A 14999-nucleotide genomic window follows, 5' to 3' on the forward strand; every position below is an offset into this window, starting at 1 on the left:
GCTGTTGACACACATCCCACGGGTAGTTATCGCTCTCACTCTATCTCACCAGTTGTCATCTGTCCTCTCTTTCTCTCTCTCTTTTCATCTTCTTCATTGGAGTTGTAATATATGACTAAGGCTGTTTTTCATCTCTTTCTTTTCCTCTGTCTCTTTCTCACGGGATATGTTTGCCTTTTAAATTGAAACTAATGTTGATATTTTTACCGATGTAGTAGTGGTGCATGTAGTGCATAATACAATGGAGGCCTTATAGTAAGATGCGTTGTTTTGTTCTACTGTAATAACTGCAAATGTAAATGCCCCAAGCAGTACCCAGGCTATAATAACTAGATATGTTTGATGTAAATTGTGTCTGAGTCTGCTGATGAATTAAAACTAGTGTGGTAGAGTTAATTTGAGTTAAGCAAAGCTGGGTTGTGTAGTCTCTCTAATGTTTAGTGTTTTGATATTAAGATTTGAGGTAATTACTGGGCTTATGTTAGCGTTTTGTTATGAAGCCATTTCTTGTTATAAGAGGTAGGCAGGCAATATGTGGTGTAGCTGCATAGCTGTAATGTAATGAGTGTGGTGATTACTATGTTGCACTGTTATTAGTGTGCTGCTTTAAATGTTAATGTTATTCAGGGAGCTCTGCCTTGGTCTCTGGGGCGGAAACACACACACACACACACACACACCCCCTCCCTCCCTCCCTCCCTCCCTCCCTCCCTCCCTCCCTCCCTCCCTCACTCACTCACTCACTCACTCACTCACTCACTCACTCACTCACTCACTCACTCACTCACTCACTCACTCACTCACTCACTCACTCCCTCCCTCCCTCCCTCCCTCCCTCCCTCACTCACTCACTCACTCACTCACTCACTCACTCACTCACTCACTCACTCACTCACTCACTCACAATGGACAAAAGCAGCCCAGGCCCCGTACTAGAGCATCAACCACCCAAACTATAGATGAGACAAACTACAGCCGTGAGGACCAGTGTTAGCCCAGACCAAAAAAATGTGTGTGTGTGTATCTGCTGTCTCCTAGCCAAAGATGAAAACAGCTTAGATAAATCCCTTCACCCTAATCTCCTGCCCACCCATGTCCCTCCCACTACAGCTCTGCACTCAACAGACATCTCTTATCTAACTGTCTCTGGTTGTTTTCAACAGCTCAGATCATTTACATGTTATTGTATTTAAAGTGATATTACAGTGCTTTGGAGACTTTTTGTGACATTCAAGGGAAAAATGTACCTCTTAATGTCCTGTGAGCTCACCATCAGGAAACGGGGTGTGGCGCTATTGTATGTAAACACAACTGGAATAGTCTGTTCTGTTTTAGTTTGGAAAATGAAGTCAGATCTGGCTTTTAGAAGTCAATGTAGGTGCTAGTGTGTGGGTTCGGTATTGTCCGTGTGTGTGTGCGTGCTGTGCATGTGCATGTGCGTGTGTTCTGGCTCTGCTGTATTGACAGTAATAGGCAGGCTCCCTATTCCAGACCACTGTGCTCACTGTGGAACAAGAACAGTAATTACATCTCTCTTCCTCTTCAATCCTTTTCCTCTCCTCTCTTCTCAATCTCCCTCTCCCTCTCTCCATCAACACTATCCCTGACACAACCACCTCACTTCTCTCCCTTTCTTACAGCATCTCTCTTTCTGTCAGTAAATACTCCTTGCCTCCCCATTTTTCTTCATTTTTCTTTCATTGACTCTCTCTCTCTCTCTCTCTGTGTAAAACATACGTTTCTCCCTCTCTATGGTTTCCATGTTTAATTAATATGCTGAGCAGACTACAGGGCTGCAGTATCCAGGTCACTTCCCTTGCGCTAAACTTGCTAACCATATTAGCCTATTCTCAAACATCTTCAAATGTTTGAGAAATGTTTTATTTGATCGCACAAATATACACATTAACAATATGTGCATGCTTTTGGAACAGAATATAAGGCAGACACTCAAGAGTTAAACAACAAGTAACTCATATTTAGCTCGAAATTAAACTTATTTGAAAAAAATCGAATTCCAAATACTTTCAGTGCCTTGGGTGCACCATGCTGTAGGCTGAGTGCTCAACTCTGCTACTGTTGCAGCTGGAGGAAACCTGAAGTTCATTCCGACCCTCCCTGCTCCTCTTACGGGACTTAGACAGCTGAGGGCAGAGGTCCTGCTGGTTCTGTCCGTGTGGCTCTGATAGGAGTGGTGGGTGTGAGGGTCATGGCTCTGGTGGCTGTGTCTCTCGCCAGAGAAGCCAAGCCGCATCACCTCGCTCCTCCTATGCCTCTCAACATGGCTGGACCTGGAGTAGTAGCTTTAGGGGTCAGGGCGCCGCTCCTTTCTCCAGATCCGGGTGTGGCCAGGTCCGCTGCTTCTCTCTCTGGAGGAAGAGGGCGAGGCAGAAAGGGGTACACTGACCTTTTGAGGGGCCTCCATGTTCGGCTCCCACATGTCCACTAGCACGTAAGACTAGATGTTCTTCAGCTCCAGACAGTCTTTGGCAGACTGGTCCCTTGGTCTGGAGAGGACAGAGGGAGGACATCCAGGCTTCAGGCACCTCCCCACACCTGAAGGCCCAGATGACCTCCTCTCGTTCTTCACAATGTGGGCAGCAAGCCAGGGCGAAGCGGGATGTTTTCCGTGTTTTCCAAATAAGACATACTAAAACTATTATATATATAACATATATATTTTTTATTTTGACTTCCATTTTTAACAGACAAACTTTACTTTTTTAAGTAAAAAAAACCTTACCTATTTCTTAAGAGACATTGTAATACTTACATGTGTTTACTCTATGAGCGCAGTTTGTGTTCTGAAGTTTAGGGTGTCTTTTTTGGTGAAAAAGTGCATTTGAGCGTTCTGTTACCCGGGATACACTGTCAAAATTCGAGAATATCACAGGACTTTATTTATGATGTCATCGCCACATCTTTCCATTTTTAGCAGAAATACAATGGTTGTATCAGCGTTTCTAGATGTAACAATTAATGACGATTATGATGCTTTAGCCTACAGCAGGTATCAGGTAGCCTAGCGGATAGAAGCGTTGGGCCAGTAACCGAAAGGTCGCTGGTTCAAATCCCCAAGCCGGGCCTCCCGGGTGGCGCAGTGGTCTAGGGCACTGCATCGCAGTGCTAACTGCGCCACCAGAGTCTCTGGGTTCGCGCCCAGGCTCTGTCGCAGCCGGCCGCGACCGGGAGGTCCGTGGGGCGACGCACAATTGGGCTAGCGTCGTCCGGGTTAGGGTGGGTTTGGCCGGTAGGGATATCCTTGTCTCATCGCGCTCCAGCGACTCCTGTGGCGGGCCGGGCGCAGTGCGCGCTAACCAAGGGGGACAGGTGCACGGTGTTTCCTCCGACACATTGGTGCGACACATTGGTGCGGCTGGCTTCCGGGTTGGAGGCGCGCTGTGTTAAAGAAGCAGTGCGGCTAGGTTGGGTTGTGCTTCGGAGGACGCATGGCTTTCGACTTTCGTCTCTCCCGAGCCCGTACGGGAGTTGTAGCGATGAGACAAGATAGTAATTACTAGCGATTGGATACCACGAAAATTGGGGAAAAAAAGGGGATAAAAAAAATAAATAAAAAAATAATAAAAAATCCCCAAGCCGACTAAGTGAAAAAACTGTTGACGTGCCCTTGAGCAAGGCACTTAACTTTAATTGCTCCAGGGTTGCTGTCAATAATGGCCGATCTCTGACCACACCCTTCGAGGGTGTCTTAGGAGGAGTAGGGATATGCAAAAAACAGATCTCCAATTCGTGCTTGTACATGTGTGAAATAGGAGAACTATTAACAGATTGTCAGTATTAGGCTTAGGCCTATAATGTAATGCAGTTAAGTTGTTTGTGCTTTCAAATAATATTCCTTTTGAGTTACACAATGGACATTCGTGCTAATGCAGTGTAGCCTATTGAACAGGGTTGCTCTGCTCTGTAAAAAGTAAGTGTGTGTAGTTTGGTTTGTGTTGACTCTCTTACCCTCAATAAGGAGAGTGAGCTAATACTCTTTGGGGGGGACATGGGAAGCCACACGCACGCACACATATTTGGTAACATTCTATGAAGTACACATTCTATAAACAAGCTTTATAGTGTGTTATAACACTAACTATAAGCGTCCATAATTCTCCATTCTCATAAGTGGTTACATTAGGGCTCCCGGGTGGCGCAGCGGTCTAAGGCACTGCTTCGCAGTGCTAGAGGCGTCACTACAGACCCTGGTTTGATTCCAGGCTGTATCACAACCGGCCGTGATTGGGAGTCCCATAGGGCGGCGCACAACTGGCCCAGCGCTGTTAGGATTTGGTCGGGGTAGGCTGTCATTGTAAATAAGAATTTGTTCTTAACCGACTTGCCTGGTTAAATAAAAATGAATAAAATAAAAACATAATACTCTGTATGATGTTTTATGGATCATGAACTATAATGACTTATAAGACTATAGTGCATAATGTATTATAGCCATGCTGGTTTAAAACACAGAACATCTACTTATTACACACATTAGGCCAACCGAATATTGTTCCCACGTTTTTTCACTGCAGGAACCTCCTTAGGTACAATAATATTCCTTCACCTCACTATGGTACTAAGGCATATTAATATGGATATATAATATGGAAACGGTGTTGTAATGACACTTCTGTTGATCCCAACTCTGGCCCAGCTGTGTCTAACAAGGTCACAATGTGTTTCCAAAAGAGTGCTCTGCCTTGCGCCCAGGGCAACCACGCTCCATCTGGGAATACCCAGTTTCACTCTCTCCCATGCTAACTGGGGCACCTGACTGTAAACTGTTGCAAGTGTTTTGAGATGGAGCAAATCTGTCAGCTGCTCTTATAGCTGGTTGGAAAGAGGAAACAAAAACAATTAGGGGATATGCCTTTTTAATGGTGTTGATATTTTCTCCGAGCCGCAACTTATTTTTACCAAATGCACTTGCACATTGTGTACGCCTGGAGTGTTTGTGTGTGTGTGTTATCTACACCCTGGCTTAACAGCAGTGAACCCACATTTTCCTGCCTGTTTAAATGTGAATGTCTGTGTTACACAGAGAAGTGATGACAGGAGAGACTGGGAGATCCAGTCTTAGCCCATGGCGAGGTTAGGGCAGTGATGAGACGGGCAGATCCTGTCTTAGCCCACAGCAAGGTTAGGCTAGTTTTCACAGCCTGCTTGTCTTCTTGTCTTTTATATCAGTGTGTGTGTGTGTGTGTGTGAGTGGGTGGGTGGGTGGGAGGAGATATTCTGGAGAGAGTTGTTGGAGAGAGCAGGACACAGGGCCCTCCATGGCATGGTTATCAGGTTTGTGTGTGTGTGCATCCATGTGTGTTCGTAGACTTACCTCCTGATGATGGTAGCATGGCATTCATAGCATCTCCCATAGGATAGCACACAGCAGAAACCTCCACTCCTTGCGGCACAGTGGTGGGAGCAATACCTATATGTGTTGCTAGCTTATTCAATTCTACTTATGCAATTTGTCATAATTCTGGGTATACTCCCTTCCCTTCCTTTCAGGCAGTAGTGTTCTTTCTCTCTCTGGTCCTCTTAAAGCCTGCCTTATATAACTTCTGCTGCAGTGTTGCACAGCGATGCACAGCAGCTCAGTCACACTCACTCACTGTAGTCAGGTTTACTGATTCACCATCTGATCGAGAGAACCCACAGGGCAGAGGATACCAGGGTGTTCTGGTAAAGATAAAACATCCTTCGAAGTCAACTTTGAACTTTTGTAGTCTTTCCTGAAACTTTCATCATTGGCTATTAAGGACCATCTATTACAACTAATTTAGATATTGAGGTTTGACTGTTAAGAATGTTTCACTTATCTCTGTAGTTTTGTTTTTAGCTTGAAGAATTTGCATCTAGCCTATTTCATGTGATGCGGTCCAGTGGACTTGGTTGCCTAGCAACCCCTCCGCCTCGAGTCGTGTGATGCTCTGAGCTCGTCGCAGTTCCACTTTTATAACGAGAGGCCTGTTTGTTGTGAGTCATTGTGTATTGTGAAGTGTTACTCAGTTTGTTACTTCATGGCCTTTGTGCTCACAATGTCAACATGTCAAAGCTGAGAGCACATAATAAATAGTTACATCTGTAGACAATAATCAGCACTGACAAATAGACTACTTCGGTTCCATTTGATGCCATTCTGATAGTCATGAATGTTAATGGTTCTTGCAACACAAAGAAGAAAAGCTTTCAATGGCTTGCAGAATGACAGATACCATCATTATTTAAATGTATTTTTTTTTTAAACGATAATTCATATCGTATCGCTTTGACAAAATCGCAATATTATTTTTGCGCTAGTTGGCTTTTACCGTCACCAAAACTTCAGTACTTTTCCTTCATAGCTTGTTCTCCATCTTCTTTCTAAATTGGGAGCCAATTTGTTTTCAGCACTTTTATTTCCATGACTGATCAACATTTCGTAATGAATAGTTTGAGAATAATCAGCACTGACAAGTAGCCTACTTTAGTTTCATTTGATAACATTCTGATAGTCGTGAATATTAAAGGTTCTTGCTACAAAAGCTTTCAAAGGCATTGTAGATATTACAAAATGCTGCTTGCAGAATGACAGATACCATAAACCTGTACATATTTCCCCCCGCAGTGTTTCATGTCCCTCTGAAGGTACACGGCATCTGTGAGAACCCACAAGAGTCCTCCCTCATCAGTCTCTACCCCAGTACCTGTCCTCAGTGCAGCGAAGGGTTAAATCACTCGCATCATAAGTTCATTGTGTATTCATGACATACAATCTGGGCTCTCTCATTAGGTTCGATGGCTGGATGAAACTAGCGGTGTTCATTGATCACAGCTGACGGGTCAACAGCAGGTAAGGGAAGGGTTAAGCCATTTTAATCTGTAAGGAAAGATATAGGGAGGATGGAAGGAGACGGAAATAATCAGACAGCGGTATTTAGTATGAGAACCTTTTACTAATTAGGCCTGCGTAGTTAACACAACGAGAAAAGAGAATTGGAGGGAGAGTGTGTGTGTGTGTGTGTGTGTGTGTGTGTGTGTGTGTGTGTGTGTGTGTGTGTGTGTGTGTGTGTGTGTGTGTGTGTGTGTGTGTGTGTGTGTAAGAGAGAGAGAAAGAGAGAGGGAGGGAGGAGTGAACGACAGACGGGAAATGAATCGCAAGCTGCAGGAGAATAGGTTGTCAGCATTCAGAGCTCTGAGGTCTGACTCTCATTAAAGGTAAATACAGTGTGTGTGTGTGTGTGTGTCTATATTTACCTGATATTTGCACTTACAGATACGTGTGCTAGATGGTGAAAGGAATGCCTTTGATTTGACCCGTGTGGTTAAAGAAGCAGAAAGAGCAGGTAGAGGGAAAGAGAAAGGGAGAGGGAAAACGAGAGAAGGGATACAAAGCATTAGCATCAAACGTGCTTCATACCCAGTCCGAGACGGGAGAGAAACCAGTAGAGGGACCAACCGTGCAAATCAGAGAGAGAGAATTGGTCAGTAGTAGAGAGAGAGAGAGAAAAGACAGGAAGGGGTTATAGAATAACAGCTCAAGTAAAAAGAACACAGTAGTGCAGTATCAAAACAAAAGGAGGTCTAGAGAGTGAATTGTGTAGCATCTGAGTGTGTTTGAGAGAGAGCTGTAGCGTATGTCTCTTTGTTGCATGCATCTCAGATTGCGGTCCCTCGCTCAGTTTGTCTTTTTGTTGCGTGCATCTCAGACTACAGTCCCTCGCTCAGTTTGTCTCTTTGCTCTCCAGCGTCCTTGCGTCTCTCTCACCTCCAGGATGGAGGGGCTGCTGCGGCTGAGTCTACCCGGAGCTTGAGGAGCCTTCCTGGGCTTCGTCTGCGTCATCCTCCCCCTGTCTCTCTTTGCCCTGGTCCCCCTATACTCATCCATCACTCGACCTCTGCAGTACAAGAGAGCATCCGGACCCACACGACACCTTCCACCTAATCCCCCCCACTGAATCGCCAGGGCAACCATGGACGGACTACGCCTGCCACCGGTCATCGAGGAGGCCATGGACCCTGCAGGTTAGTGTGTGTGTATGTTTGTGTGTGTGCTTATCACACAATCATGTGTGTTGTTTTTATGCCTGCGTGTGTGCACTGCATCCCAATGACTCCATTGATGTCTACACAAAATGTTATGTTCGTGAGTGTGTGAGCCGTAAAGGGTCTACCAGTATATGTGTGCGTGTGTGTCTGTTTGTATGGCTGAGTGTTTGTGTTAGCCAGTCAGCGAGGCCTGTGTTTACCAGAACAGATGGATTAACAGAGAGATCCAGGCAGGCTTCACCTCAGAGGGAGGGAGAGACAGCCTGCCAGCCTTCCATATTGACACTATTCAGGGACGTCCTCCAGCAGAGACTGCAAGCTAGCTGGATCACAGAGCTCTGTGAATATTACATTCATAAACTCTTAATATTATTTAAATATTGGATTTACACATCCAAATATAAATGCTGATGCTGGGTAAATAGTCAATCATCATAACAATGGGAATTCTGTATGCATTCTTTCAGCTATCAGATCCCCAGGGGTTTTCCTGGCATTAATGATGTTGGACATTCAGCCTATGTATTTGCTTTGTAACCTATGACCTCTGTGTGAATCCTTTATGATAACTAGCCTATGTACAGTGTATGACTGACCGTTGGTCCACAGGTTAAGTTTGGCCATTGAGCCGATTACTACAAGCTCTATGCAGACGCAAGATTTGGAGTGTTGCAATGTTTTTCATTACAAAAGGGGCCTTGTAACACACTCCGGCATTCAACATACATTTTTACTACCTGAAAACTGTTGTCGCTTGGTTTCTTGATCTGATCTATATGCTACATAGGCTATTCATCAAAGTAGCCTATTTTGCATTGATAACCAAATATAATCTCAGTAACTGTTCAAACAGTAAACCAAACAACACGAATCTACCGAACAAGGTATTTTGTTTAGAACTAGTGATATAGGCAATTGTGAAATGGTAGAACCTGCTTTAGGCAAGTGGCTAGCCATGTGCTTTTTTCTCCATGACCAAAACATGATAACGTTTTATTTTTAGCTGATGGAAATTAATACACAAGCAGCTTATCAAACTGGAATAATGTTTTAGGTTACACCATCAAGTATAAATATATTTATAAAATTATAAATCTGATTATTTCACATGGAGATGTGGGAAGCTAAAAAGGCTAGCTAGCTCGCTATGTTTTTAGCAAGGCTAAAACCAGCTAGCCAGGCTGCCACCTAACTACTACTAGCAAGGAAAGGCGACTCTTCCTTGTTTTAACTAAATGAAAAGACAAAAATGAAAAACATTGCTGTCGCCCCCTTGCAAATGGGAGAGGGACCGTGGACGATATCATGTTACCAAAAGGTATCCGCTACTCCAGAAATCCCACTCCACCCATGTACACGCACACACACACATGCACGTAGATCAACGGAGGGAAGCTTGTAGTAACCTTCATTTAAGCCATGGTCTGATCACACGTATGGTTCCTTATGTTAAGTAGCCAGGACATACTGTATTTGAGGGGAGAGTGTGAGGTGTGCAGTGGATGGTTAAAGCAGGTACAATGTTGTAGTTTTAACAGGTGTAGGTGAGACTGTGTTGTAGTTTTAACAGGTGTAGGAGAGACTGTGTTGTAGTTTTAACAGGTGTAGGAGAGACAGTGTTGTAGTTTTAACAGGTGTAGGAGAGACAGTGTTGTAGTTTTAACAGGTGTAGGAGAGACAGTGTTGTAGTTTTAACAGGTGTAGGTGAGACTGTGTTGTAGTTTTAACAGGTGTAGGAGAGACAGTGTTGTAGTTTTAACAGGTGTAGGAGAGACAGTGTTGTAGTTTTAACAGGTGTAGGAGAGACAGTGTTGTAGTTTTAACAGGTGTAGGAGAGACAGTGTTGTAGTTTTAACAGGTGTAGGAGAGACAGTGTTGTAGTTTTAACAGGTGTAGGAGAGACAGTGTTGTAGTTTTAACAGGTGTAGGAGAGACAGTGTTGTAGTTTTAACAGGTGTAGGTGAGACTGTGTTGTAGTTTTAACAGGTGTAGGAGAGACAGTGTTGTAGTTTTAACAGGTGTAGGAGAGACAGTGTTGTAGTTTTAACAGGTGTAGGAGAGACAGTGTTGTAGTTTTAACAGGTGTAGGAGAGACAGTGTTGTAGTTTTAACAGGTGTAGGAGAGACAGTGTTGTAGTTTTAACAGGTGTAGGTGAGACAGTGTTGTAGTTTTAACAGGTGTAGGAGAGACAGTGTTGTAGTTTTAACAGGTGTAGGAGAGACAGTGTTGTAGTTTTAACAGGTGTAGGAGAGACAGTGTTGTAGTTTTAACAGGTGTAGGAGAGACAGTGTTGTAGTTTTAACAGGTGTAGGAGAGACAGTGTTGTAGTTTTAACAGGTGTAGGAGAGACAGTGTTTTCTATAATAGAGGAGAGAAAAACATAGCTAGACTGTTTCACTATTAAACTCAATGCTGCTGTTGTTTTTCATTTAGTAAAGAAGCTTCTTTCTTAACCAGGCAAAGGGTAGCTAACTAGAAGGCTGGTGGTGACTGGTTAGCCACGGGGAAGCAAGAGAGTCGGCTTCACGATGTGTATAATCGGAGGCAGGCTGTGTGTGCCGGGGGTGGTGTGTCCTTTAGACTGCTGAACAGAACTGCTCTGTGCATCTGTGCTGCTAATATTCATTGTGCTTATCACTGAAAAGCTCTCAATCTCACCTAAAAACTCTTATCCAGTCCATTGGGCTCCCGAGTGGCGCAGCGGTCTAAGGCACTGCATCTAGTGCAAGAGGCGTCACTGTAGTCCCTGGTTCAAATCCAGGTTGCACAAATCCGGCTGTGATTGGGTGGCGCGTAATTGGCCGGGGTAGGCTGTCATTGTAAATTAAAATTTGTTCTTATATGGCTGCATCCTGCTACTGGGATCGATATGACAACAGCCAGTGAAAGTGCAGGGCGCCAAATTCAAACAACAGAAATCTAATAATTAAAATTCCTCAAACATACATGTGTTTTAATCATTTTAAAGGTAATCTTGTTGTTAATCCCACCAAAGTGTCCGATTTCAAATATGCTTTTCAGCGAAAGCACTACAAACGATTATGTTAGGTCACCACCAAACCACAATAAGCACAGCCATTTTTCCAGCGAAAGATAGCAGTCAGAAAAAGCAGAAGTAGAGATAAAATTAATCACTAACCTTTGATTATCTTCATCAGATGACACTCATAGGACTTCATGTTACACAATACATGCATGTTTTGTTTGATAAAGTTCATATTTATAACAACAAATCGGAGTTTACATTGGCGCGTTACATTCACTAGTTCCAAAAACATCAAGAAATTTTGCATAGCCACATCGTTTCAACAGAAATACTCATCATAAATGTAGATGATAATACAAGTTATACACATGGAATTATAGATATACCTCTCCTTAATGCAACCGCTGTGTCAGATTTCAAAAAACCTTTACGGAAAAAGAAAATCATGCAATAATCTGAGACGGAGCTCAGAACAATAGCCAAATTAGCCGCCATGTTGGGATCAACAGAAACCAGAAAATACATGATAAATGTTTCCTTACCTTTGATGAACTTCCTCAGAATACAGTCCTTGGAATCCCAGGTCCACAAATGCTTGATTTGTTCGATAATGTCCGTTATTTATGTCCAATTAGCTACTTTGGTTAGCGCTTTTGGTAAACAATTCCAAAGTCACAAAGCGCGTCCACTATAACGTGACAAAATGTCCAAAAGTTCCGTAACAGTCTGTAGAAACATGTCAAACGATGTACTGAATCAATCTTTAGAATGTTGTTAACATACATCTTGAATAACGTTCCAACCGGAGAATTAGATTGACTTCAGAAGAGCGGTGGAACGGAGGTCCTACTCATGTGAATGCGCATGTGAAAGCATGGTCAGCTTGTGGCAGACCTGACTAATTCCTGTCTCCTTCGGCCCCCCTTCACATTAGAGTCATCAGACAAAGTTCTATTGACTGTTGACATCTAGTGGAAGCCGTAGGAAGTGAAAACTCATCAATATCTCGCTGTAATTTCAATGAGAGCTTGGTTGAAAATCTGCCACCTCAGAAAAAATTCAAACAGGAAGTGGAACTTCTCAGGTTTTTGCCTGCCATATGAGTTATGTTATACTCACAGACATAATTCAAACAGTTTTACAAACTTCAGAGTGTTTTATATCCAATACGAATAATAAGATGCATATATTAGCAACTGGGACTGAGGAGCAGGCAGTTTACTATGGGCACCTCTGTGCACCTTTCATCCAAGCTACTCAATACTGCCCCTGCAGCCATAAGAAGTTAACTGACTTGCCTAGTTAAATAAAGGTTCAATGAGATAACATTAGTAGTCCAATTTTAGTCACAGAGATAACTGAAATGAATTTTTTTTTTAGTTTAGTTATTGTCTCGTCAATTTCCTCTGGAAAAAATAGGTGTTTGACAAAAATTGTAGTCACTATTTTCATTGACGAAATTAGCTCTGGGTGTAGGTGTGACAGAGTTGAACATGTACAGGTGAGACAATATTGTAGTTACAGTATGTACAGGTGAGTTTGGGTTAGCCACAGGTGTCTGAGTTGAGTTGCTGTTCAAGATAAATTTAGTTAGCCAAAGCTGCTCTAGTTAATGGGGTTTGTTAGCTAGTCTGAAAGACTTGAGCTAGGTATAGCTAGCTATACCCAGATGAAATAGAGAGTCCCGGGAGTTCTCCCTGTAAAATGCTGTCTCTGATCAAAACCAAAGTCCGTTGTGATCTTCAGAGCTTCTTTGTGATGGCTCGGAGTGTGTAGGTCTATGCTGTGTGATTCATTCTCTGTGTGTGTGGTTCATTCTCTGTGTGTGTGGTTCATTCTTTCTGTGTGTGTGTGTGGTTCATTCTGTGTGTGTGTCTGCTGTTGGCCCAGTTTTTCTGCTACTGTAATGACTACAGTGTTGCTCCACTCTCACTACAAAGTACTGACAAATACACAGCATCTCTATCCTTCTCCCCCCCCCCCACCTGATTTGACTCTAAGGAGGTTGATAGAGAGGTAGAGGATAATGATGGACACACTGTGGGAGAGGGACGGAGAAGGTCTCCACCCACTGCGTCTCAATCTCCTTTGATCTGACTGCGACATTCTAGAACACCCCATCCCTGTTGTCACACACACACACACACACACACACACACACACACACACACACACACACACACACACACACACACACACACACACACACACACACACACACACACACACACACACACACGCCTTTGAAGAACCATCGACTCCCATAGCTCTTTCTTCCCTCAATACCCACTGGTTTCCCCGATCCCCGTCTCTACTTGTCCACCCCCAGCAGCTGCACCCCTCCTCTCCCTCTCTTCACATATGCCATGTATAGCACCCACAGAGCCCAGCGCGTGCCAACCTCATCCTCCCACCATCACGCCTCCATGGCCCACTAACACACCACTCTACTGCAGTCTCTCCCCCTGCTCTCTCTCTCTCACACACAGGGAGACAGCTGCAGCCATAGTTCTGCCTCTGCATCCTCCTATTAGAGCCTGTCTCCTCTCCTCTGCCATCTGTAATTGGATGTGACTGGAGATGAAAAGTTCAGGATCGTGACCCATTGCCTGGGTTTATCCTCTCTGTCTCTCTCTCCAGCAAAAACGAGGCCTCTTGAGCCTTCCCTTCCTTCCTGCCAGTAACCAGTCCCTCCCCATCCCCATGTCCTCCTCCTGTACTGCCTCAACTCTGCAACCCATCCTCGCCTAGTACACAGAGCTAATCGTAGGAGTGTGTCTGTAACAAAGGTCAACAACAAGTACAGTCATGAGAGCTGATTGTCTAGTTACAGTATAACCTTCTTTAAACTCAGTGTTTACTCTCTCTCTCTCTCTCTCTGGTGTGTGTGGGCCGCTGTCTAACATGATTATTATCAGTGTAGCTGAGTACTGAACTCCTACACTGTCTCTGTATTACGACCAACTTAAAGGCAATAACTGTCAAACTAACAATTCATCACTATACCCTCATCTAGTCACTAGAAGTCCGACTGGAACAGGTCTGTAGACTATGAATTTGCTTCTGCTGCTTTGAGCCAAGTCTGGAAATGGCTTGAGGTCTGTGGATGTGTATCCTGGCTGGCAATCCCTATGAAATATCCTGTTTCGAATGACAATCTGCGTCCCAAATGTCCCCTTGTTCCCTATTTAGTGCACGACTTTTGACCAGAGCTCTATGGTCTATCTAAAGTAGTGAACTACAGTGTATAGGGAATAGTGCCATGTGGGATGCTATCTAACGTTAGATAAGGACACTGCACTAACTCGGCAGTTAACACAGGCAGCTGTTTCAGGTTAACTAGCTAATCTAGCTAATTGGGATTGAATTATAATGTCAATACTAGATACAGTGGTTAGCAAGCTTGGAGGAAGTATTTAGTGTTGTGTGTACTGTGTTTGTGCACTTAGCTAGCTACCATCCCATAGGCTGATCCGTGGATGTTTGGAGAAAATGCAATTTTTTTATTTTTTCTGATTGGCTCAGTCACATTTTTGGCCGCTAATGAGCATTGTGATTCTACAAGTAGAATCGGTAGGTTCGTCGCTACCAAGTCGGCACGCAGCAGGTAACGCTTTTGTTCTACTAAGAGAAGGAACGGCCTCCCACTGTGATTAGTACATATCGGCAGTCTATCGGCAGTGAGATTCTCAGTGTGTTTCATGCTTTAGAAGTAAGCTATGTTGTTAGACTAGTAACCTTCAGTGTTACAGTACAGACTTAGTGAGAAGTGTGTGTCTGTGTTAGGCTGTGTGTATGCAGGTGGCACACAGGCACAGGGTTGGGTGTATTATTTGGTACTCGAGGCCTAATCAGTTGGTCTACTGAATACAATATAACTGTGATATATACAACCTAACAGTTACTAATTGGTTAATAGAAACCCTGTTTTTTGTTCGTTATTTTGGAAGCCCAATTATATGTGCTTTGTTACAATCCCTG

General features: G+C 43.8%; 1 protein-coding gene across 1 annotated transcript in view; it reads left to right on the forward strand.

Annotated features, from left to right (window-relative positions):
- The first annotated feature begins 7089 nt into the window (after positions 1-7089).
- Positions 7090-14999, forward strand: part of LOC129865216 (coiled-coil domain-containing protein 136-like) — a 45659-nt gene continuing 37749 nt past the window's right edge. Inside the window, exons 1-2 of the mRNA XM_055937808.1 lie at positions 7090-7200; positions 7731-8007. Coding sequence (XP_055793783.1) covers positions 7956-8007 — 52 coding nt within the window. The 5' untranslated portion in view covers positions 7090-7200; positions 7731-7955. The remainder of the gene's footprint in view (positions 7201-7730; positions 8008-14999) is intronic.

This window comes from Salvelinus fontinalis, chromosome 11 (genome assembly GCF_029448725.1).
Source record: "Salvelinus fontinalis isolate EN_2023a chromosome 11, ASM2944872v1, whole genome shotgun sequence".
NCBI lineage: Eukaryota > Metazoa > Chordata > Actinopteri > Salmoniformes > Salmonidae > Salvelinus > Salvelinus fontinalis.